This window comes from Eleginops maclovinus, chromosome 7, assembly GCF_036324505.1.
Source record: "Eleginops maclovinus isolate JMC-PN-2008 ecotype Puerto Natales chromosome 7, JC_Emac_rtc_rv5, whole genome shotgun sequence".
In the NCBI taxonomy this organism is placed as follows: domain Eukaryota; kingdom Metazoa; phylum Chordata; class Actinopteri; order Perciformes; family Eleginopidae; genus Eleginops; species Eleginops maclovinus.
Window position 1 is genome coordinate 10782151 of NC_086355.1, and position 26105 is coordinate 10808255.

The 26105-nt window shown below is 40.3% G+C and overlaps 1 protein-coding gene across 6 annotated transcripts; it reads right to left on the minus strand.

Annotated features, from left to right (window-relative positions):
* Positions 1-25158, minus strand: mid1 (midline 1). 6 transcript variants are annotated; one of them, XM_063888227.1, is made up of 11 exons: positions 24967-25158; positions 10599-11320; positions 8616-8678; positions 5396-5491; positions 4860-4967; positions 3490-3638; positions 3275-3402; positions 2536-2679; positions 1794-1955; positions 1497-1704; positions 1-964 (listed from the first exon to the last, which is right to left on the minus strand). In XM_063888227.1, the coding sequence occupies exons 2-11, from the start codon at positions 11262-11264 to the stop codon at positions 616-618; spliced, it is 2073 nt and encodes a 690-aa protein (XP_063744297.1). In that variant the 5' UTR covers positions 11265-11320; positions 24967-25158; the 3' UTR covers positions 1-615. The 6 variants fall into 6 exon arrangements, with proteins under 6 accessions (XP_063744297.1, XP_063744299.1, XP_063744295.1 ...); XM_063888229.1 differs by lacking the exon at positions 24967-25158 and adding an exon at positions 18518-18698; XM_063888225.1 differs by lacking the exon at positions 24967-25158 and adding an exon at positions 16923-17161.
* Positions 25159-26105: the final 947 nt, after the last annotated feature.

The following is a 26105-nucleotide window of genomic DNA, read 5'->3' on the forward strand; positions in this document are numbered from 1 at the left end:
TGAAATGAAGTCACTTTTATTACATCTTGTCACAGAAAAACTTAAATGTGGAAATGTTGATGCGTTATACCATAATGCTGAGCAGACAATAAATATTTGAAAATTGCTGAACTGACTGATTAATGTTATTTGTTGTTATCTGGTGTTTTTGTACTTCCATAAGGAACATTTGAATTATTGTAAGTGGATTAGAAATTCGTTTTATGGTGACAACTTCCCAAAGTGCTATGACTTAAAAAAAATCTTTTAAAAAAAACAACACATTTAAAATAGCAAACAAAAGAGTCCAAAAGTGCCTTTACACATGGATGGTAAAATGTGTAATTTGGATTTGGACAAAAAACCAAATCTGTAAGCAAACCCCTAAACCCATCCAGCAGTGTAATGTACATACATGTGCAAAGCAAAGAAATACATCTACAATGCTTGTAAATCATTTCTTAAATAATTCAGGTTAATTTCAACAAAGGCTTGATTAGGAATGGGCTACTAATTGCATCAAGTTTGGTTACTGTTTTTCTTTTATCAACAGTACGTGGGCATCACAGTCAACTAGGTGCAGGCAGTCTGGTCTCTTTTTGGGTACACAAAGAAATTCCAACGGGAAAAGTCTCTTTAGTTGTTATAGTCTGTCCCCTCTAAGTGATCTGGGATGGGCAGCCCGGTGAGGACCGTCAAACACCTGTTCCAGACGTTGAACACGGGGCACACTGGCTGAGCAAAGGAGATATCAAATGTATACAAGTGCTGGGAGCCGACAGCGTCGTAGAAGGACAGACATCCAGAGTCATAGTCCAACAGCACTCCGAGACGACGCATGTGGGGTGAAGGCTCGATGGGCATCTCCTTACAGTTGTGACGCACCACCCACGAGTTGTTGCATCGAGACAGCACCCAGGAGGAGGAGTTTTTGCCGACCCATTCGTGTTTTGGTGCTGACTTATATGCAATACCCACTGCAAACCTGCATGCCCAATGGAAAAACACTGAAACTTCATGCAAACATGAACATTGCTAGCGTTGCAAAGCTAAACATTATTGATAAATAAGTAAACAATAGGCTTTGTGAAGTGTCCTTATGTATAGCAGAGCTTTGATCTAAATGCTAACGTCAACATGTAAAATGCTCACAATGGCAATGTGTACATTCTGATATTTAGCAGGTGTATCATGTTTACCATCTTAGTTTAGCGTGATAGTATTATAGCATTTGCTTCCTTGCCCAAAATATGATGATGTCATAACCACATTTCTACATATCAAGACTTTGTATATTTAATTCACCAATAAATGATGTTTGTCAGTTCTTAGTTTCATAAATACATCACATATCCAAGACATTCCTGAGCAAAACTACAAAAGAGGTTTTGCTAGTGCAAAAATCCCATGTAATCAAGGTAATAAGGATTCTTCCTCTGGAGAGCTTAATAATGTACCAAATTAAATGGAGAAAATGTAAGCCACTAGCATTGTAGAAAATGGGAAAATGTTTTTACCATGTGCTTCCTCCTATCAGTGCTTCCCAGTAATGGCGGCCGCTGTCAATGTAGACATTTCCTGTGACACCATAGCTGCTGTGGGTGGAGAATCGGTCCTGGCCGTGGCTCTTCTTGGAAGACGTCTCGTCCCTCTCCACTGTCAGGTTGTCATGGGACACCCTCAACTTCTTGTGAGCTGACTTTGGGTCCAACTTGAATGGCTGACCTTTAAAAAAAAGGGTGGACAAATACTACTTTATAACATGGGTAACAAATCATAAGGAAACTGAATTATGGATTTAATTCTTGACATACTGTTGGTCTTGAGTTTCCCTGGTTCACTGCTGCGGGTTCCAGCCTGGTTTATGGCCTTCAGTACAAAAATGTACTTGGTGCCACACTGGAGCCCGTGCACGGTGTAGTGATTCTGCTTGATGTTTGGTACAATCATCCAGCTGTCAGCAGAGTTACACAAACCTGCAGCCCACACACAAAACAAATCACTGACAAGGAAGAAACTATTTCTAATGAAAACTCAGTGTCACTGTTGAGTCAGAGCAGACACAGTGTAGTAGTGAGCAGTCTTTAAACCTATGTGTCTTATTTGAGACTATCCTATAAAGTCAGATTACCACTCATTCAAGTGTGCTGGAGTGCTGAGGCAGATGAGAATAAATTGCTTTATCGAATATGTTGTGACCTTGATCAAGCAAGCAATTCAATCAGTGTGCTGCTCATTTCAAACCCCAGGTTATACTGAGCTTATGATGTTTAACAAGATGTAAACCCAGCAGTTGTTTTTGTCCAAATCTCTTCGTGGACACTGCAAAAATGTCTTTTAGTGTAGTGTATTTTGGTAACGTCATTACTCTTAATCACCTGGAAGGAGCTCTCCCCTCCCTCTGCTATAATTTCATATTATGGTAGGATATTGTAACATAGGCCCCACACAATTTAAAGGCCTTGAGTGAAATCCCTTTCAAATCCCTCCATCATTGTCATGTTTCCCACCACAAACAGTACAGTGCATTCTCCAGAGAGCTGCATATGGACTTACTGACAACATTTGATTGGCTGGTGAAGATGGCGTACTGGAGTTCATATGATACAACAGAGAATTCATCATCTATTGTCCAGTGAACTGTGATCGTGTCGTACGAGGCTGTACATAATTCCTCACGGATTACTGGTGGATTTGGTGCTGCAATCAGAAAACAAAAGACAAATGTGTTTTTCTTTTTTCTGAAGCAGTAATAAAAGCTGATTGGATTCTATGCTGCACACAACAAAACAATAAAAACTCACTCACAATATGTAGCAGAGACCAGTGGTGGTAAATAGAACCATCCATTTGTGTCTTTTTATTCTGAAAAGTGTAATTAAACTAGGTTCCCCCAGCTATTACAGCTATAGCCCTCATGCAGAGTTAAATTCTGGCTGCACAATGGGCTCTTAGCATACACAATCAAACGTGTTTTATTCAGCAGAAAATAGGCTTAGTGTAGCCTAAGTTGTGTTCGCTTTCAGGTGTTAGGGTTTACACACTCAATTGAAATATAAAGTCCCTCATTTTGTCCATGCCAAAGTTTACATTTATAAATAAACGAGGATACTTTTTTAATGCACTGTTCGGATAAGAGGAACATAACAAATCATAAAGTTGAAAGAAATATGGAGTGCGAAAAACTGCCAGAAACAGTAACTTCATCTGGGAGTAAAACATGAGCGAGCTATTCATTTACAGATAGGCTTTATGCCAAAAAAAAAGATATTGGGTGCTTAACCTGCACACTAACCTGTGAGGTAATCTAAGCTTTCAAGCATTTTCTTCTCCCTTGTGAAGTCCAGAGCAAAACTGTCAAAGGTGTCATTCAGGTTCATCTCCGGTAACAGGATTTGAGAGGAGGCTGTTGCCATGGAAACTCTTTAATAGAGAAGCATGTTATTAGAAGGTGACAGATTTATACACCATACATAATGTTTGTTGAAAGTGCTAGCAGTCTTCCCTTACCTCTCGCAGGTGCTTTTAGCCGTCAAGAGGAAGCGAGCATGGTCCGTCTCCTTGAGGGTTTGGTCGGCCTGAGTGATGAGGGAGGAGGACCTCTCGATGCACTGCTTGCAGCTGGCTATCTGCTGGGCTAGTTTCCTTAGCCGCACCGACTGTTAAAAGATGACAAGCTTTGTTAATAAGGAACAAATGTACCACTAATGTACAAGGCTCAAACCTTCCAGATGCTACATTTTATTTGACCTCTGTAATGAGGAAATCCTCCTGTGGAAAATGTGATTCACACCATGAACAATTACATTTTACAGATGTGTAATACCCACAAGACTGTGAGCCTCAACCTGTAATTAAAGCTGTACTGGCATACAAGGTGTGTTTATTAAACATCCCTCATAACACTGCTCAGAATCTGACACAAGGCATGGGGTGAGGAAGGAAAGGGTCCTCCTCCGGAGAGGGCCATCACAGGAAGCAGGGCTGACCTTATTCTGACACTGAGCATGGCGCAGCATGCCACTGCCTCTTTAATGGCATCTAACATGGGAAAGGAAGGGAAGCGATTCAAGAGGCACGTCGTAGGCACAGTAAATATATGGACACGGTGCCAGCAGTACTCCAAAGCAAAGGGCTGATACTTGAGATGAAAAACAGCATCATTTAGTGCCACAGCTTTAAAAAGCCTAGATACAAAACCACATAGAAGAGTTTATCCGAACAGATCAGAGGCTATTTTGCACCAGCCCGGGATAACCAAATTTTAAAAGATTTCATTTAAACATCAATGCATTGTTTTTGTTAATGCCACCTAGGTTACTTAGGGCATTACATTTAGGAAAAATAACAAAAAGCAGAAATACCTTCAGAACAGCAGCAAATTTCATTAACATGAACTGTGTTTTTCAAAGATGTATTCTATAGGATTTATTTGGGGCACATCTATAGCTTCTTAGTTCTGTAAATCGAATTTTACCTGCCAAAATATAGTTTAACAGTAGCACAAGTAGAGTTAGAACATTAATGAAATTATGGAAAGGAAATGTCAGTAGCCTAACACTGTCTACATAAAAGTGTGTTAATATTAGCCAACATAAAGTGTTGTTCGTATCAGACCAAGTTACGCTATAACAGCAAAACCTTTCATAAACATTACAGAATAAAGGAATTTTATTTAACTTGGACTCAACCTTTTATTCCTTGGGAGATACGTAGGGTATCTCACTGACACTGCAGTATTCGTATAGAGGACAACATGATCAGCTGTTGTTTAGCTGTATGCTAGCTTGTCAGATGTGTGGGGAGGCAAGGTTAGCAACATGCACAAGGTGAGAAACAAACAAAGGTTATCCAAAAACCCAAAAGGGGAATAACAGTACCTTCCCCTCCTTTATCTTGGTAGCTATGACTTGTCTTCGCTGCTGTACGATATTTATCAGAACATCACACTCCTCCAGCAGCTTGTTTTCCTGTCGCGACGCATTAACCTGGACAGAAGCACAGATAAGAGATTAGTTGATATTCTTGTGCGTTGACCAAATGTTTTTCAGCCCAACTATTTGATTAGATGCATGATAACAGCCACTGCAATGCACATGTTCACAATACTGGATTGCTTGATTTGATATGCTTTTGCAGGACACAATATCTATTTGATGTTTCTATTTTCAAGTCCTAGCATGCAAAGGTGGCCTACACTACAACTATTTGATTTCAAACTGCATGCAGATAACATAAACTATTGACCTAAAGACAAATTATTACTTAGTCTTGTTTACATGATAAAAAGCCTCTCTGAGAAACAGTAATTCATCACTGTGTTAACAATTAATTTTATTCATTTATTTTGTTGTTAATGATATGCCGCAGAAGCAAGGAGCCCTCATCTGAAAGAGAGCAGATAAACAAACCTCACCTCCACATGCTGGCAGGTTTGGATGAGTTTGCCCATTAGACTTTCCAAGTCAGTGGTCCTCTTGATGAGACTGCTAAGGTTGGAATCCAAAGCATGCTGCAAAACAAAATTAAAACATTAGTTTTTCATTACACCCTGCCCCCTCATCAAACAGGAAACTGCTGAATACATCTTGGAGGAGAGTTAGGTGAGTGGGAACATTAGGACCCTATCGGGCTGGAGTGTAATGGGCACAGGAGAGGATACACAAGGCGGCCACTGGATAGGAACAGCCACATTTGGGCTCGGTGTAGCACCCACCCCAGTCCTCCCTGTGCCAGAGACCCCATCGTACGCCTGCTGAGGCCACAGAGCTTAGCGGAGCATCTGCCAGTAATTTGGACAACTAAACCCCGGCTGCGTTAATCACTGACTCAGATCAAAGGCTTACGTTTCTAGTTTAATCTAACTGTAATTGGGGAGCACCATGACTGTGTGTTGCGGTTCTGCAAGTACTATTTTTTCTAAATTAAAACATCAATACATTTAAGGGGACTGTCCATGAGAAAACATGGTATAATTCCACCAAAAACAGAGGTTTGTTAAATGATATTCCCTAAAAATAAAATCTGATAAAAAGACAATGTGTTGTTTTATTCTATTAATAAAAGTTTAAGATATCAATCCATTTTTGCCTGACAGATTTACATTGTAAATGGAAAACAATTCCAAAATACTGTAGATTTGATATCCAATTCATATACATGGGTTGAAAGCTCCAACTTTATTAAACAAATTCCCCCCAAAATCTTTTTTCAAAAAGGTCAAAAGATCACTAACCACATTTTTTTTATTTTCTGACACTGTAGGTGCTATCTGTAAATCAGATACAACCTGAATATTTAATCTATTTTAATCTATTATCAAAAGTTTAGGATGAATGAATTTATGCCTGAGAGGTTCACATTACTGTAGATTTGCTATCCAATTCATCTCTGAAAGCTCCGACATTATTTAAGTTTCCCTTTCTAAAAACCTTTCACAATTTCCCAAACATAATCGTGAGTATTGCGCCTGATTTCCTTTGATCAAGATTAGTTTTCTTTCTTTAAAAAAGTCAAAAGAATACACCAAACTGAAAGAGGCTTGTGAAGTTTCGACTGCGACTTATCACATTGTAGTTTTATAAGGTGTGTGCGTCACTGTGTGCTAAAATAGCAGAGGCTCTATTTTACCGCTCTCACAAGTATAGTTTATTTATATGAAAGAGAAGGTGATGAAAGCCTTTTCAGATGCAGAGTTGACGGCACAGGTGAGGCGAGTTCGAAACTTTTAAAATGAACACGTGAAACATAACATATTAATCAAAGCGATGTTGAATATAGCCACGGGTATAGGGTTAGAACTCCCCCCGTTACAATTCCCTTGTTTGAATATGACAAGTATGTAGCCAAACAGAGCGAGGGAGAGCAAATGGGAAAGGGGGAGAGACATTTTGGTGCAGTGTATTTCTCAAAGCGCCTGAAATACAGCTTCTCCTGCAACATTAATACTCTTTGTGTGTTTCAGCAGCTCACTCTAATGGAGGTCTCCTTCCTAGAGTCATTTACTGATGAGAGGAAAGAACAGCAGCTTCCTTTTGTATGTGAAAGCTTCTGGTCCCACACCTTTGCTTTGGCCAGTCTCTCTTCCTTCCTCTCTCAGTCCTGACAGGTCACTGACAGGACTTGGAGTTTTATCCTGTGTCAACATCAAAATTTGTATCCATTGTCAGAGTTTGTCCCTTCATCCTGTGAACACCACAGGCCCCGTTACACATCTGTGGTTTTTACTTTGTTGGAGGTTCTGTTCAAGCTCTCATTGAATCATCAAAACAAATCAAAGTCTGGTATTCCAGTGTAAAAATATACACTTTTATCTAGTCTCCACTTACTCAGCACTCCTGCTGCATACACTCTACTGAAATGGTATTTTTACAACATTATTATTCTAAACAAATGAAATAACTTCAATTACTTTACTGTATATTCTCTGATGTTAGGCTATGTAAAGCAGAGGTGTAAATAATACAATGAACTTCATTTAGCTTGGCCTTTTTACAGGATACTCAAATAGAACGGAGCCATCATTAATGTTATGAGTAACAACTTTGCATTACCTATAACAGGTCAAAATGTTCGCAGTAAAAGAGGACTGTAAATAAAGGCTAATCAGAAAGCCGGGTCCAATCCTGGGTTGGAAATTTGGATGATGGTTCCCTGCTTTTTGGACATGACATCAAACTCTTAGACTGTGCATCACAGGTTGTGTTTTATATAGTATTATTTTCAAAACCTCTTTATCAATACACAATATACTATGTAATATAATGTGTTTATATAACAGACTGACAATCTGGCTCTTTTTTCCTAAATATGCAACAGTCAAAAGATTCTTCTCCTTTTCCTCATTGCGTTTTGGAAAATGCTCCATCCACTGATCTGACCCTTCACGGAAATAGACGGATATAAACTGAACGATGGGCTTATAATACCAGATATAACACCAGACCAGCGTCAAGTCACATTAGGCCAAACCAGACTGAAGAAATTACTGAATTATACATGCGTGCACACAAATACACGCACAATGTCACAACATCCCCTTTTGTGGGAATTGTTTAGAAAAGTGAGGCGCTGAGGCTGTAAACATGTGTTCGGAAAAAACTGAAACTATGAACAAGCTCAGCTGCAAGCCACCTGGGTCCTGCTCGGCGTGCCTGGAGAAAAAACAATGTCTTTCTAAGATGGGAATTGCTGTTTCCTGTGTCACTGGAGGCTTCTAACTATGCAGCTGAGCTCACATAATATGAGGTCAACAAGATACAAACATAAATAAAAACAACAACAAATGGTGGAACATATTCCATTGCAAAATAACATCAAGCGGTTGCTGGATGTTATTGGGGAGAGAGAGAAGAAGATGAAGGATAAAGCGCTCCACTCTCCCACACCCTGTTGTTCTTACCCACTCAACTTCTTTGCTTTGACACCAAATGATTAAAATACAACTCAGTAAACTAAAATGTTGACATTAATAACCACCCAGCTACACTACATTACACTATGTTGCTGAGATGTTGCTATTTTGTTGTTTTTTAAAGGTTTATAAACCTTTAAAAAAACAACATTCAGGTTCAAAAATGTTCTCAATGAATTGATTCCGTCCCTGAATGTGGAATTAGAGAAATTATGATGATCACCTGGTCTGCCTCCTGGTGTGAATGACCACTCCCCACCACATAGAGAAAGCGGCCAGGCGAGCTCTGCACAATGACAGCATGATCAGACAAAGGAGACAGGTTAAGACTGGTCCTCTGACCTATCGTGAATATCAGAATTCTTGCAAACGTTAGCTTGCATCCCGGTTCCACTGTGACCAAGCATTGTGAAAGGGACGGACGGGTACACAAAAGGGTTTCGAGTGTTGGGATACAGAAAACCCCTCTTTTGTGAGTCATGCATGGACACTGGGAGAGTTTCTGGAAACAAAGCAGAGCCTCATTTTTATTTCATGCAGCAGATGCCATGCAATTCTCAGCACAGACTTTAGGATGAAGTTTGACAGAGCTCAATATCTGAAACACAGCCTTTAAAAAGTTAATATTTTTATGATTTGAGAGTTTACCTCTTAGTTACATACAGTGGCTCAAAACTACCTTGCTATATCCCTGTGGAAGGCTTCACAATAAAGCTGTGCTGTTGTAAAACTATCCCCCGAGGTTGCTGGAGACATAATAGAGACCAACATTGTGTTGACAAAGCACTGACCCGCTAAGCTATATTCTCACTCTTAAGATAGAAGGTGATTCATGTCTCTAATGGAAGAGATAAAGAGCCACCTTTTTATATGCTCCAGCTTAAGGCATCTTCTCATCCCTTATTGATGTCGGCCCTTCTGCAAAAAGTGAGTACTTCCACTTAACCTAAAAAACTATGAAAGCATTATCTTGCATTGGGAGCCAGCCTCCAACTCATTTCATTTATACTGTTCGTGGCTTATGACACATCTGGTCTTAAATAACGGGGCTGGCCATATGGTATTATTTGAAATAAAACCAATATAAAGAGTATTGTAATCTAAAAAAGGTAAAGAAAGGTTATTTAACTGTGTTTGGAAGTGTTTGCAGAGCAGAAAGGTGTTTTTTTTTGTGGGATTGACTCAAAAAACACTACAGCGCCCATGTTCATCATCCAAAGGGACGATGTCAACGAGTTGAGGTTTATGGCATAGATGAATAAACTTTATAGATAGAAGGATCAATTTCCTGCTCTTTTCATGGGAATTGTTGCAAAGAGAAAGATATCGAATAGAGCCAGACACACATATTGTTGGTACATCTAATTGAGCGAGGTTGTTTTGTAGCTTTCCTCGTTTCATATTGTTTATCATAGGAAGTTAACTGTAAACTAATTGCTTCACAATTACATTAGTAAACACAGTTGCAGCTCCCTTGCCAAAAAACGTCACATTATCTTGTACTTGTAAGAAACATAACATTTCAAACTGTAGATGATATCCATTATTTGCTCATGCTCTTCAGACAGGGGACTTAATACATCCTTAACAGAATAATAATGTGGTTTATCAAATATAACTCCAGTATCAAATTCAGTGGAATCAGAGCCTGGATCCAAACTGGAACCCATCCTATACAAATATTAATTGCAGTGAAAAGTAACTAATGACCAATGTTAGAGAACATTGATGTTACATCGCATTAAGCTGACCCTTTTATCCAAAGCGACTTACAATGAGTGCAATAAAACTATAAAGATTCAAACTAAGGACAACAAGAACAGTGCTGACATATTTACTTCAAACAAGCACTATTATTGTAAGTGCTGGTGCATAAGTAAAACTCTTGTGTGCTTTATTTTTGTTTCCAATGAGTTACGACCAAAATCCTGTTCATTGCAACCTTTCTAAAATGTGCTGAGATATCTCAATGCCTACGCACATTCCCGTCAAACCACTGAAAAGCTAATTTTGAACTTAAAATTGACATATGTATTATTAAAAAGCTTGTTTGATTGGTATACTGTGACACTGCATAAGATGTAAAACGGTTTTGAAAAGTAATACTAAAATCAGCTTTCAAATGTGTTGGTCTACAATCAGGAAGCATTATTTTCAGTGCATAATAACTCTCTAAGCATTCCTCTAAACACAGAGCATTTCTTACCTTGAGTTTGTCAAATCGGTCACCGAGGGCTGCAACCTGGTGATCCCGGTGTCGGCCAACCAGCTTACACAGTGAACAGATCAACTGCTCATCTGTCACACAGTACATGTTGACCTTCTCATCCTCATGCTCCAGACACATAACCCCTCGCACATGGGAGTCCAGTAAGGGCTCGATTAGACGGTGGCCCGTGAAAGGCTTCTTGTTGGGGTGGGTGGCCTTCAGGCACTCATCGCAGTATGACACCTCACAGGTGATGCAGGTCTTCACAGCCTCCTGCGGAGGGTCCTGCTCACAGAACTGACACTGCACTCGGTCACCAGGAGAAGTCATGGCTTTCCTCTCTGGCGCTGCTCGCTCACGCCGAGTCTCGTTAGGAGAATTAGGTCCGCTCAGAGAAGCTTTCTGGTATCGGTCAATGATGTTCTGTAATGTGACGTTGCGTTTTAGTCCCTCTAGGCCCCTCTGGTTGAGAGTGATGACATAGCGACAGGTTGGACACTGAAAGGCGCTGATGGACTGAATTGGCTCGCTGGGGGTGCAGTGTGACACCAGGATACGATGGGCACAGTTGAAACAAAGGCTGTGAGCGCAGGGCAAGAGCAGCGGGTCCTCGAAGAGCTCCAGACAAATTGGGCAGGTCAGTTCAGACTCCAGTGTTTCCATCTTCAGGCAAAACAAAGTGAGGTCGCCAGCGAAATCCAGGGAAGCTGATCAGCTATCTGTAAACATGACACAGAAAACGATTCAAAAATGGATTTCCTCTGCAAGTACTATATTGTAAGGTTATCTTTTTGTCCAAAAAACAACACAATCTTTTGTTTCAGATCTACTTTGTTTTAGTTGATAGTCAATTCATTATCTTTGGATTTTGGAAAACTTCACCTCTGGCTTTAGTAAATTGTAACAGCACATATTCTCTCTCTATTTGCACACATTACTGTTTATAGTTACTTATAATAATAATAGTAATAATAATAAAAACCAAAGCTATTCCCCCATTTCCTGAGTTTCATTTGATTTAGTTTGCAAACTGAATACCATGAATAATGTAAATATTTGTTTGAGATAATTGATTATGAAAATGAGGGAAATCTGAAAATAAACCAAGGAAGCAGGAGAATATTCAAACAATGACACGTGCCTGCATATTATACATATCTCAGACTTCTGTATGATATATTTGTCTGAACTTACAACTTTGAGAATGCAGCAGCGGCTCATTTTAATTTGGCACACTAATAGTGAAGCCTATCCCCATGTGCTCCTTTCAATAGTGTAGTCCAAAGGCCAGCAGGCCAGGGAGACTGACAGCTCAGCCAAGCAGAAGTATATTGGCCTGCTTGCTGATGGCTGAGGCTCCACACTATCACAGACACTAAGCCTTTGTTCCCAGCCAGTCAGACACCCCAGCTGCGAGTGGACACACTGTGCTCACAGCGTCTCTCTGTGAACTCTCTACCTCCACTCATTATGTGTGAAGAAGGCAAAAGCTCATTATCAGGACAGTGAGACACAAGTAGCCTTTTGAAGTTTTGAGGATACAGCAATTACCTCTGAGTTACAGACCCGGGTTTGTTCTTCCCATTCTATTCAAATCTTCACAGACACCCAGCTAAAGCACCGCACTGTACAAGACAAGAAGCGATCCTCGCACTTGTCTCCAGTGAATGAGACACTTATGGTGGCCTTTGTTTTTTTTTTTTGCTATTCTGTTCTTCAAAGACAAAGCGTTCGATGCAGAAGTTATAAGAGAGGCTCAAATACAACCATGTGACTATGAAAACTCTTCAGTTCTTAACAAAATATGCTAAACATCCAGCCTTTGAGCACAGATTCAGTTTGAAAGTTGGTGTTTTTTCATTAATTACCTTTAATCATCATTGATTTTGTTGTTATATTACTTTAAAAAGTGTAAATGCTTTGCAATGAACGAGTCTTAATTAATTCATGCATGTATAAGTAAGTTAAAAACAAACTAATCTCTACAAAGTAACCAAAGTGGGACCTCATTATACTATATTTTTGACTTGTTTGAAATGTTTTTACTTTACTTTAAGATACAAGATAACATCATGGCAGTTTTAACAAAGCTATCAGCTACAATATAACGGTTACTGTATTTGCACAGGTCTGGTTAAACAGGTTAAGTGCTAGAGCTAAGCTGTCCTCAATACAAAATGAATAAAGAGCTTTGTTAACAAACACAATGCAAAGACGCTTATCCTCTGATGTCATCGCCTGTGCTATAAAATCTCCTGAAGTTATGAAAAGCTTGCGAAACAACACCCTGGCAAAGAGCCACCGTGAACTGTGTTACAGTCCCAAGTACACTACGCACTCCTGAAAGCTCTCCCATTCATACACAGTTTACTTTACCCACCGATGGATTTCGCCACACTTTGCAATGCCGAGACATTTCTGCTGAAGGAAAACTTCTGACCTAAATCATGAAAACATATTTATGACAACAAAGGCACCAGCCATAAACCCCAGCAGGATGTAGAGATGGGCATCCAGATGGCACAAGTCCTCACAGCCCCTGTAATCCTGCAGCAGAGCTGTCATTAAGCAAGAGATTGAGCAAGAGGTAGAAAGCACAACAGGAAAAGTTGCCCGACAATTCCAGGAAAGCCAGCTCCACCTACAGCTGGAGCGCTGGCCAGTACTGGAAGAAGAGAGAGAGAGAGAGAGAGAGAGAGAGAGAGAGAGAGAGAGAGAGAGAGAGAGAGAGAGAGAGACAGAGAGACAGAGAGAGCAGACAAAAGCCAAAGTGAGAGAGAGAGGAAAAATCAGCAAAGCGGAGGCGCAGGATCCTGCAGAGCCCCAGCCCTCGCCCTCACAGGCAGGTTACTGTCCTCTCCGCCCTGCCCATTCAGAAATTCAAAGCGTCAGGATCAGTTTCAGGTTTCGTTGTGTGACCATCCCTCTAGCTTCTAGTAGCACAATGCTGTGGATTGGAACTTTTCTTGGCTATCCCACCAGGGACTTAAAAGAGAAAAGCCAAAGACACACACACACATCTGAGAGGCAGCAGGACTCATCTGTAACATGGGACAGAGGTCTGTGACACCACCCACAAAACAAGGTGACGTGGAATAGGCTAAGTCTCCAGAGGCTTGTTTTATGTAATACCTCTCATGAGCTCTGGACTGAAAAAACAAATAGCTCTATGGACGTCGACTGTAATACTCTATTTACTCTGTAAATCTCAATTCAACTTGACAGCAACAATTTAAAGGCAATTAGCATATAAACAAGCACCCCGACAAATAAGACTTCAAATACAGACAGAAACATCACCTGCTACGTACAACTCGGTCCCACTTGGCCCTAGTGTGGGAATCACCAATGTACCATCTGCTTACCATGTGGCTCTATTTCCAGACACACCCCCCACTGTTCTCTATTCGAATTCTCCTGTCATTCAAAAGGAGTCCCCAGAATGGCTATCCTCTCTGAGAGACACATACACACTGTAAATATTAAAGAGATGCTAAAGTTCAGACAAAGTGGTGGGTGTGGGAGCTACATTGCTTGGGTGATGCAAGGGAATGTGACAGGGTTTCTTCTAAAAGGTCCCCAACTGGGAATCATGAGGATCTTAAACTTAGCACACACATTGAGAAGTTTGTCTTTTCAAATATGAACTTCTTCTTGTCCTTCCTCTCACTTGATTGCTACCCTCTTTCAAATTCAAACACAATTTAGATTTTCATCATGTAAGGTCGCTTTGAGCGTCCTTAAAAAGTAAAACATTTTCAGAGGCAACAATCACATGAGTTCAAAAACTGTAAAGCAGCATTCAGGACAAGAGAATGCCAACAGCTATAGTATATATCATTATCCTTAATAAAATCTATCTTAAAAGAAAAACCAACAAACCAGTATGACATGTAGTTCTTTCACAGCCATGTTTGCTATGGATACATAGTCAGAGATAATCTGCATACTTGTTATTGCATATCAGAATTATGTATGAAGTTATGCTTCCAGTCTTAAATCCCACAATGACAGATGTGAGACATACGCTTTTAACTGAGTGGTGCTTTGTCAAATGATGAACTTGGGCAAAGACTTAACATTTGGATTCTATTTGATTAGGAAGTAATGGCTCATTTAGAGATGAAACAATTACATCCTCTCAGATATGAAGACAATTTCCTGCTCAAGCACTTTCTAATCCCTTTGGTTATGGTCTTTTATCACCTTTAATGATGGCTCTGAACCACGTTTTGGGCGACTGAGAGACTGTGATTGCTCTTTGTCTTCTTTCCTGGGGCAGACACCTAACATATTTATCTGTAATCCTGTCTTCTCAGCGTGGCTGTGACCAATGTGTGGCCTGTTGCTGCTCCCTAAAGCAGCCAGCTCAGAAGCATCCCACTCAGGCCTAATGTGATTTACAGCTGTGGCAGCACAGGCAGCTGATTAGACTGACAAATCTACCTGATCTGCAGATGCACACATTACTGAGATTAGCTGCATGAAGCCTGGTCCTGGCCAACATATAGGCTATTACTACTGATTGTTAAAGTATTGTGGTGGCCAAGATAACTATAAAAACATTTTAACTACTGCATACATTTGTCAAACATGATGAGAAGTGTGATTGTCATATGTGTACTCATCTGGCAAACTGATGTCAACAGAAACTGGAAATAAAAGATTAGCCTATTCAAATCAACTTTCCATTAAGAGTCTCCAGCTAACTCCAATAATGGGCAGGATGTTTTAATTACAAAGCTCCAGATGAGGAAATGGTAAAAGTCTGTAATGCTCATGAAATGCGTAGTTAATGAGTTTCATACAGGCTGAGAACTTGCAGTAAGGTCAGCTGATTAACTTATTTTCCATTTTCTTTCATTTCTCGGTTCGCTTACTGTCTGTGCTGTAGCCTAGAGGTCATCCTGGTCAGAAACAAGGGTTGCACCAAACTCTCATTTCCTCTCCGCGGCTTGGCAGGTGGCATCGGCGGGAAAACACCGCATCCTTTCCACAACCACCACAGGAACTCTACAGAATGTGACTTTCCAAGCATGAGTCTGCTGCTCATTAGTCCGTATACAAGACATGTCTCACTGAGCCCAAAGCTATCGTGGGGTAGAGGTTCGTTAACATCAAAACACACACAAGTTCTGAGCATATTTTTCTGTCTTTACGGGTGTGTTGATAAGGCTTTGTAACGTCATAGCCTAACGCGTTATCAACAGAGAAGATGTTCAAAGAGCGACATCTTGTGGCTGATTTGTGAAATACATCAAACACGTTTATCTATAATTTTTGGAGATTTCTCACCAGAACAAATGCCAGAATTACATCTTGCAGTTATAGTACTCATAAGAAATTAATAAGTCTAACTATACACATGTTATATTCATCCCACATTTAAAAGAAATTAATTGCAATAACAACAACAACAATCATAATAATATTCATAATAACAATATCATCATATAGGCCTAAATTAACACAAATCTCAACCTATACTTTAAAGCAATGCAGTGTCCTTTGTAAAGACCTCCACATGTGTTGCCAAGGTGACAGCTTGATATCTATTTGTCACACTGGTGATCAAAGGCTGTGCACACTGGTGGGAAGATGTCTAACATTCCTTCTCGCGGGAACAAGATAAGTCACTAATTAATAAGAGAAACCACGGACCCAACAGCAATGGCCCAGTTTTACACTTCATCTAATGTAGAATGAGTCCTATATATGTAGGCCCGTCACAAACTGTGACCAGATGTATTGCCAGAGTATACGTATGGATGTAGCAGGGGAGAAAAGCCAGTATCTTTTATCTTATCAATCGAGGAAATGGTGTTCTGTGGGTCATGAGGCCACCAGATTAAGGAATGAAAGGCTTGATTTGTCTCCCTCTGTGCTGCACAGGATCTCCCTGTTTGAGTAAAATGGTCATAAAAAAACGTGTATGATGACTGAGAAAATGTAAAGGAAAGCCAGAAATAATTTCACAAGGTACACTGGGGTGATTATTTTTAGATCGAGCCTGGGAAGACGATTGCAGAAATGCTAAGAGTTGCGTTGACAGAAGAAACCTGAACTACTCCCACTCTCTGTGAAGCTTTTGATCACAAAAAATCCCCTTGGCCTTCTCTCTTAGTCATCTAAGTCCTGAAGTATTATTCAGTGTTCAAACGAAGGATTCTTTGAACACAACAAGGCCAAACAACCTTAGCACTTGCACAGAGATATGCCCAGAGGCTTGGAAACATATGATGACTCAATGTTTTGTTGCAAAACATAGAGACGCAGTAACACTATAATACAGACTGAGTTAAGAACAAGTCTTTGACTCACCCGCCACATGATTACATCCAAGAGAGAATACAGCCTCATTTAAAGTCAGTCAGAGTTGATATTTGGGCTCTGTCAAAGTTGATCCACAGCAGCAGTGTGAACTATAGAGTGACTCGTCTCTCCTACTCTCAGTTAGCTTCTGACCCTCTAACCCTTTTCTCTTAGCACACTGAAAATCAGTAGGAGGATCGAAACTTTCCACCCTCTCCTCTTCTTTCCCTGAGAACTGTACCTATCCCATCTACACACAGTGGGCTGCAAAATTGTTGCACTGGCCAATCACATGGAAGGGGCAGGACTCCTGCTGTTTGGTCGATCACTGGAGGCCATCAGAGAAAGAGTGTTGCCATGACTCTCAACAAAGTTTCTTTTCATCCATAACTTAACATCATCCTGAGCCAGAAAATTATTCAGAGCATTGATAACACTTTCTCTCTTGATTTTTGCATAATTTGTACAATGACATTTACAAGTTATATCAACCGTGTTTGGGCAAATCTGAACTGCTAAAGCTGGAAAATGTGCTTCATGCTCAAGGCGAAATTCGATATGGCCCAATGAAATAGTGCATATGTAAATCAGAAATCAATGATGGGAAAGAACAGTGGCACTTTGTGTCCGGGTCAAAGTCCCATTTTAGCATGGAAGAACAAAGATATTAACACACAATGCAATAATTTTGCAAACAACGTGCATACTCTGATGGAAGTCGCCATGCTCATTAGCACAGATGGCGATAAAGCAAACCACACTTAGTTAGGAACCCACGTTCAGCAACCTTACTTCCTCAAAGGGAGCACACCCTTTTGTTTTTTCTTGTGAATACATTCACTGAAATGGAAACACACAGGAATGTATTGTGGTCACAACTTAGAGAGTGTTGAAAGTTTTTTCATATTTTTGGCATCTGTTCACCATTCTCCGGCTACGTGAAATGTTCCCAACACAAACATGTGCAGACTGATTCGACAGGCATCAAAACAGCGTTTCTGATCACAGAAGGTATGATCCATTTCAAAGCTCTGGATTTGAGATGGTTCACTGTTTGAATATGAGATTTGAGCTATTTACTTCGAGACCACTACCTAAAATGACCCTATTAACAACGTTTTGATATGGCACTGCTGTGTAAAGCAAATGTGTATGTTGTGTGGTCAAACTTCAGCACATAAGACATATTGATTTGAGGTAACCTAATGCCCCTGCCCGGACTCCTTGTGTGTGAGCTTAGCCTGCATGTTTCAATAAAGTAAGGAAATAAATGTGAGAAAAATGAAAACAACTTAGAAGTGACAGTATGTAAAGGCAGTAAATGCCTTCAAGATAATATAATCTCTGAATTGCTTAAGAGTGATTATGCCAGTATGTAAATAAAGTGCAATGAACATCAATGTTATTTTGTATTCATTGTGATTTGACTTTTTTTTCATAAATCCAATAATTATTTGTTACATTTCAATCACATAGACAAAAAGCATGCCAAATACTGTATTTACTTTAGCAAACCCAAACTTTGTCAAAGCCTAACTTAAGTCTAAAAGCCCTTAAGCGGACTTTTAAAGTGCCACCCATGGAAAATACAGATGACCCCTTACCTCGCCTGTTACTCAGTCAACCAGACAGTCCATAGTACGGATGACAGATGAATACAGAAATAAAGCCAAGGAAGAGATTTTTCTGAAAACACCGGCTTTCCTCAGAAGCCTCTCTTTAGCTCCTACTTTCTGCCTGGGCTCTGCTGCATCGACTGTCTCACCGCTATCTCTGAAATTCTCCTCACACAACCTCTTCTTCTCTAATCCCTTCTAAAGGAAGCCGAAACAGCTCCAAATGGTTCAACTAGGCGCCGACTTCTCAGGCTTTTTCCCTCTTTGTATTATTTTGTTGGCTGGGATCATTAACTTAGTCCCATGAGTACATAAGGAGGTAAATAACCCCCCTCTTTCCTGTGGGAGGCTGTCAATCACAACTGATGATGAGGTGGTAAGGGGGGGGGCGCTTTTAGCAGCCAAGGAGGCACTCCTGATTGGTCACCGGGGAACAGAGGTGCCCTGCATGACAAATTGGAGCACTGAGATGGATGGGCCCAGCAGAGCTGCCCAGCTGAGGTTATGTGCACATTTATATTAGACTTTTATGCAGCTCACTAATTTCCATTTTATTCAAAGCAAGATAAAGCTATATGGAAATGAGAGAGTTATCAAATAAATTGTATATTTAAAACAGCCGCAATGCCATATTATGTTGTAAGAGCTTAAGATTAGGGTCGACATGGAGATCTTTATATGACTATTTGACACAGTCTGGACACTCAGTGGGAGGACTGGGAGGATAGCATAAAGCTTCCGTTGCCATGGCTGCGTGGCCAGAGCAACGATGCATCTTGGCGCTTTAGCCAAATGCCACTCTAATCTTTTCATTGGCAAACCTTCGGCCCTCTCTTCACAGCTTGTTTGTTTCTCAGTCAAGCCTAGAGCTGTCTGTCACTCTGCTGTTCCTTCCAACATCCCATGCCAGTCTAAAGTCTGCTGTGTTTTGTAAGGGATAGAAATGTGTTAAGTGTTAGCGGGGAGACAATGTAACGGGTCACTCAGCTCCCAGGGACAACAACTAAACTCTTAGGCTGACAAGTAAGGAACGACAATAGACAAATTAAGCATGACTTCCAATGTGATTCCTCTGCCTGGCCCTTTCTACACCCACTAATGGATTTGTAAACTGCACAGAACAAATCCATTTCCTATGTAAAACACACACTCACAGCAATGCTACATTATTCTCACTTCACTCCCTAGATGTATGCCAGTGCCAGTCATTTACAACAGAACGAAAATCTACAAGACAGTGTTATTGCTTCTGCCCAAGGACTCACATTGCCATAAATCCATAAATTGCCCGTGAAATAATGACTTTGCCTATTCACTCTTGCACACTAAAATTCATTTCAATGCAATAAAATGCCATAAAACTCATGACATGAACATGGATTGTAGAATAACACTGACATTTGAGGCCAGTGTTATTAAAGGTGAAAATGGTTTTGCCACTCCTGGGTCAATTCAAAGCCCCACCCCTTTTCTGAACTGCAATAAATACTAAGTGGAAAAATGTCTGTTTCTGTTTTAACCATTCCAGAATAGAAAAACTTGTCTCGGCTGTGGTTTTAGCAACTGTTCCCACTTCACCCACTGGAAATATAAGCTGATCCTTGGTCTGGGCTAAAAAGAAACATAGTTTAGTCTATCGGCACGGAAAATGGATTGAAAACATTTGTTTCTGTCTATTCCTGTGCCTCATCAGAAATTCAACCATCCAATATGATAAATTGTTTTGATTTGAACATCTGACAGCTACTTTCTCATAATGTATTAACTTTGACAACATTACCGATTGATGAAATAGGACTCAAAGCCACAATTGAATCTAGTCCAGAGGTGAGGAAACAGACAATAACAATTATATTTGTAGTGTATTATTGTATAAGTGTCAAACAAGATGTCCATGTTCTTAAAGTTATCTTAAGAAAATGAATTCTAGAAATATATGTTGATTTTTACTGTACATTTTTCCTCTTATCAATCAGTCGCAGCACTGTCGAAACGATTAGTCAAAACAAATGAATATTCATCCCCATTAAATAAGGCCATTTGCTGCCTGAGGCTACCATGCTAGCGGTTGGCACATCAAGCTGTATTAATTGGACAAAGACCTGAAGAAGCAGATAAGAAGTTGGAAAAAATATAGTCTGTGAAATTGAATGTTACATAAACTTCGATGGGTAAGAGAGAAACAGAATTACTCGCAGGGATGAGGAAGAGGAAGAGGAAGAGGAGGAGGAGGAGGAGGAGGAGGAGGAGGAGGAGGAGGAGGAGGAGGAGGAGGGCAGATTTTTGAAAGATAGATCACAATGTTAAAAGGTAATGCTTCACCAGTGAAAACTAATTTTGCACTGAACAAAAAAAATGCAGAAATCTATAGATAATCTAAAAATGTTCAAATACACCTTCTACATAACCCAACATAAGAAAAAACGGACAAAAGTCACATTAAATGAGAGGATAGGGTTGATATGATCCACACAGGGCTCACTAAAGCAAATCATCACAACTTTTACTCTCAATTCAAAAGCAAAACAATGCACTTAGCTCGACTTACTTGCTATGGTCCAGTGTGATCCTCTCAAACACAGCAAGAAGATGCAACTCTCATCAAATGCTCAGCATTCTCATCAGTAGCACATGGATGAGAGACTAAACAAAACATAGAGTAGCATCCTGGCTAGCCTCTTTCAATACTCCCTCCCTCATTTCTAGAGATCCCCACCCTGTCCCAGCCCCAGCCGTGTGTTCATGCGAGCGTAAAACATGCCCAGGAAGCGTCACTTCCACTGGGTCTTTTCATGGATATTGTAGTCATTAATGCAGTCCATCAGCCACCCTCCCCTTCCTCCCCAGGGTTGCGCTCTTGCCCCTGGCTCCCCACCCTCTCAGGAAAAAGACAAAGATGTAGCAAATGGGGAGACAAAGGGGGGTGCATGAACCTTAGGGAGCATATTTTGATGAGTTACTGACTACACAACCGGCCCCGAACAGATGGGATCAGTCTCCAGGGCTCTGCTGCATGGTTGCATCTAATACACAGCTCCATACATCCTCACAACAAATGTGATATTCTGCTGCTCACTAAACGGCACTCATCAGATCATAGGCTACATACAAGGCAGCCCAAAACGGAATATCTTTATCCTGTTGTGTTTGCTATTAAACCCTTAGAAACTCCTTTAATTACAGCACATGCCTAATTGAGTTAGCACATGTGTTGGCATCATGATTGCCTTTATAAATGCTGATCCAAGCAGCAGTGATTGTTTTCCTAACTGGGACAGTACAAAACAGCCACTCCTCCTTTTTTTCAGTAAACATTAAGATTAAAGCGTAGTCGGTGCTCACCATGGCAAAGGTTCAAGATTTATAATTGCTTTCATCCCCAAGGCGTACTGCCCATAACTAAGCATCACACAATCAATCCAAACATCAAGCAAATGAATGAACACGTTACTACCAAGCCAATTAACAAATACTGCAATATATCCTTATATAGCGCTCTAAAGGAGGTGTTATGGTTTACAATTTAACTAAAAATATCCCCCTTAAATGTTAAAACTATTTATCACACAGGCATGATGCCGTGTGTGTTCATTATCTGCACAAACCTTCAGTCAATGTCTACATGCATCTGGTTTATGATTAGCCAGTAGAACATATAGGACTGTTGTGAGCATTGACCTGGAATTGATTCTCTTCCTCTGTATGCTGCAGTTTAATGGATGCTGTGTTCTTGGATTTGACAACAACAGAATCAATTGTTAACGTCGTTCTCCTCTCTATTAGGGAAAACAAACACATAAAAGCTGTGAGCTTAACTGCTGATTGATTGAATTTGTTCTTAAGCTAAAGTAACACACTATTTTACATTTTTTACACGCAGATGTATATATTGAGTTTAGAGGTGCCATTAAAGAAAGAAAGCTGCTTGGCATGTCTTCTCTTAAACAAATGCCTTAAAGCGACTTGGTTAACAATTCAATTTATGAACCATGATACTCGTATTGTATTGGTTCATTGTCTGTTTTCATGGAATGATTAAAATAAGGGTACACTATAAAGATTTTGAAAAAAATATGATCAAAGATAAAGCCAAGGTAAATCTCATTCCCCTAGAATACCAGTTGTACTTTATGGCTTACAGCTACACAATAAAACATTGCTCTGTCTGGCATTACTCATTGAAATAAAACACTGAAGGAGTTTTTGGGAAAGTAAGGTCATATGTTGTGTTTAGTCCACACCACATCCCCATTGCCTGAAAGTCTTGGCTTTTATTTTTTCCTGAAAAAATGAATCCTTCTGAAAGGGTGCGGTGAACGCCTGCTGCATTCTTTGCTGCTCGGAGGAGTCTGTAATTGCTTCCAGCTTTTGAGGGATCTACTGAGGAAAAGTAGTGTCACGTCTTTATCGAGAATCTCTCATCTACAGCACTCAACTCATCTTATCAGAGTGAAGCATTCAATCAATCTCACATCTGCTACAGTAACTCCACCCTAAAACCCAACCCCCAAGTCCCAAATAAAGTCTGTTTTTACAAGTAGCACTGTCAATAAAATGCACAACTAATCTTATGTGTGGGACGTATAAAGCCTTACATTAACACCTGTGCTGTTTCTCCATCCTGTAGTCAGAGAGTGACTGCACTCCTACAGCAAGAACTGCTGGAGGAGGTCTGAACATCTGCTGTGGGGAGCTGTGTTCATGTGTCCAAGGAGACAGTTGGAGCCAAAGGCAGAAGCCCAGCTGTCGATCTGGGTTAGCTACATCAGGGTGGAATAAGACACTTTAGAATATGTGGTCACTGTTGCAGTTGGTGCTCTCACTGATATCAGTCAATGTGTAAAGCACAAAGATGCAATTGGCCTGTCTCTGCTGTGTACAGAGGCTCTGTAGGTTAAGACGAAGTCAAACTGATCAGTTTTCTGATTTGCTGTAAGCCTTGGCTCAGTGTGGCCTTACTAAGTATGCTCACTCCATCTACTTGTCAACAAAACATTCCTTCAAACTGTCTAGGACACATTCCACAACCTTGGCCTGTGACGCACATTCTATGGAGTTTGAAATGGATTAAACATTTACTTTCCCCGCTGAGGTATTGCTGATAATACAGTGTCCCTTAGCTGCACGGTGTAGTGAGTCCACACACACACACACACACACACACACACACACACACACACACACACACACACACACACACACACACACACACACACACACACACACACACACACACACACACACACACACACACACACACACACACACACACACACACACACACACACTCTCATATACAAGTACCCCATTTCCATCCACACTCATTGGCTCTGACAATGAGACTGAACCAGCTCTGGCTCTCTCCCTGTCACAACAAGCGGGCTCAGAGAACTCACAGCTGCTGGTGGAGCTGGCACTTCTGACCTGATGGAAACAGTTTTCTTTTATCATTTCTCATGAGGATTTGGAGAAACTAAGCTTTGTAATGAGAGGAAGAGTAATATTTGAATAATATTATTATAAAACATTCAAAACTCCCTGTCAGTTTATATGAAAAAAGATAATTAAATGAAAATAATTAAATTCAACAGCACACAGGATTGATACCCAAGAAAGAATGCTTTACTTATAAAACAGAGGGAAGAAGGCGTTTCAGAGCAATAGCAGAACCAGATGTTTACGAATAAGGGAAAGTACTAAAAGCCGAAATTAATTCACCAGAATTCCCTATCCACAGTTATTTGGCAACATTTCACATTCTGTTCTCTCCTTTATCAACATGGCATCGTCTAGCTCTCACCAAAACAAAAGTTGGAGAAAAATAAAGGAAATGCTTGTGAAAATCTTAGGCAGCAAAGTCATGAAAATAAATGGTTCCCTGCGCATAGGGAAATGTTGAATATATTTGCCAGTTTAGTAATCTACAGTTGTTTAATGAGGAAGCTGATTTGAGTCAGCAGATGTGATTCATGAGCAAACAAGGCTGAACTTGTTGTTCAGACAGATATCCAGCTCACCTCTAAATTAAATATCACAAAGAGACACATGAAGTGTGGCGCTTGTGATAAAAACAAAGATGGTTTGTGCCTCCTATGCACGTGGGTCTCTGATATATTCCTGACTGTGCAGACTGCAGTATGCTGAATCACATGTACGAGAAATCAATATTCAAGCATAATCGATAACGTGCCGTCATTAATGAGTAATTCCATAACATAAGTTGAATCTACATATGTCAAATAGACTCCAACTCTCACAGAAAAAGTTCCCGCGTATTGATTCAGGCCAACAGTATCACCTTTATATGACTCAACACAATTGCTAGCATTTCCCCCAAGTGTCCGATTGCTCAGTCTCAGACGCTTAGCAATGCTAAGCAATTGAAACACAATTTACTTACTTAACTCGATACCACTAAGTGCTTTATCAGATCTTACCTGCTTCCCCATGGCTGTGGTGGTATGTGTCTCTCCCTGGTGAAAAAATACTAGTCTGATACAGAGTATGACTTTTAAGGCAGCTTGTGCTTTCCCTGAGGTGAAACAGAGAGGAGACAGGAGGTTGTAGGTGTTCTGTCTGCCTGTACACTCCCCTTCATCAGGGTGTGTAGACACACATACCTCACTGACATACACTCTGCTTCTCATCTGCTCTACAGGTTCACACAGGAGCAATAAAAGCTCCAGAGATTACTTAACCGTTGAACAGGCTGGCATTGAGTGGAATAATAAACTAAGGAAGACATTCATTATCTTCGTGCATTACCATTAAAATACTCCCAAAAGTTGCAGTTTTTCTTTTTGAATCAGTATTACTGGCACTGGCAATGGTACTGAGAATATAGCTCTTGTAGAAGAGGAGAATGCAATGGTGAAAATTTGTGTCTGGACCTGGTACTGATACAATGTAAGTCACCGTCAGATAATAAGGATAAAAGGCTTTTCTCCGTCACCACAGGCGCTCCATTGAGTTTCCAGGTGGTGAGAAATAAGGATCAAGCTCAAGGATCCCCAGCAGCCAGCGGGCAGAGAGCAACAATGAAAAGAATATATAGCAAAAGAGAATTGGTTTTCTCCACTCTAATGAGAATTCATCCTGTGAGATGGATGACACAGAGTGAAAACAATTCCACACTAGCAATAATGAGATCAAATTTGGGGAACAGGTGTACATCCCTCAAGTGAAAAAACAAACAAAGTCAAGACTACCAAGAATTTCCCCTTACAGTGAGAAATGTTCTTGTTTAAACTCCTAATAAAATAAAATTAGCCGACAGAATGATCACATTTGTTTTGCCCAAAAATGCGATTTGATATTTAACCGCTTCAAATGATGTGTTTATGCGGGCAGAAAGCTTAAAAGGTCAGCGAATGGCCAAGGAATAGTCAGGACAAACTCACTGAAAAATGGATTAAAAAAGGTTTTGAAATAAACACAGCAACTTTATTAAAAAGAAAAGAGAGAGAATAGTGAAGGAGATAAACAATGGACTTGGGAGAACGATTTGGGAGAACTCCTTTGAAAGGATGATTCGCCAGAAAACTAAAATAAAACTGCCTGAAATTCTCTATTGATT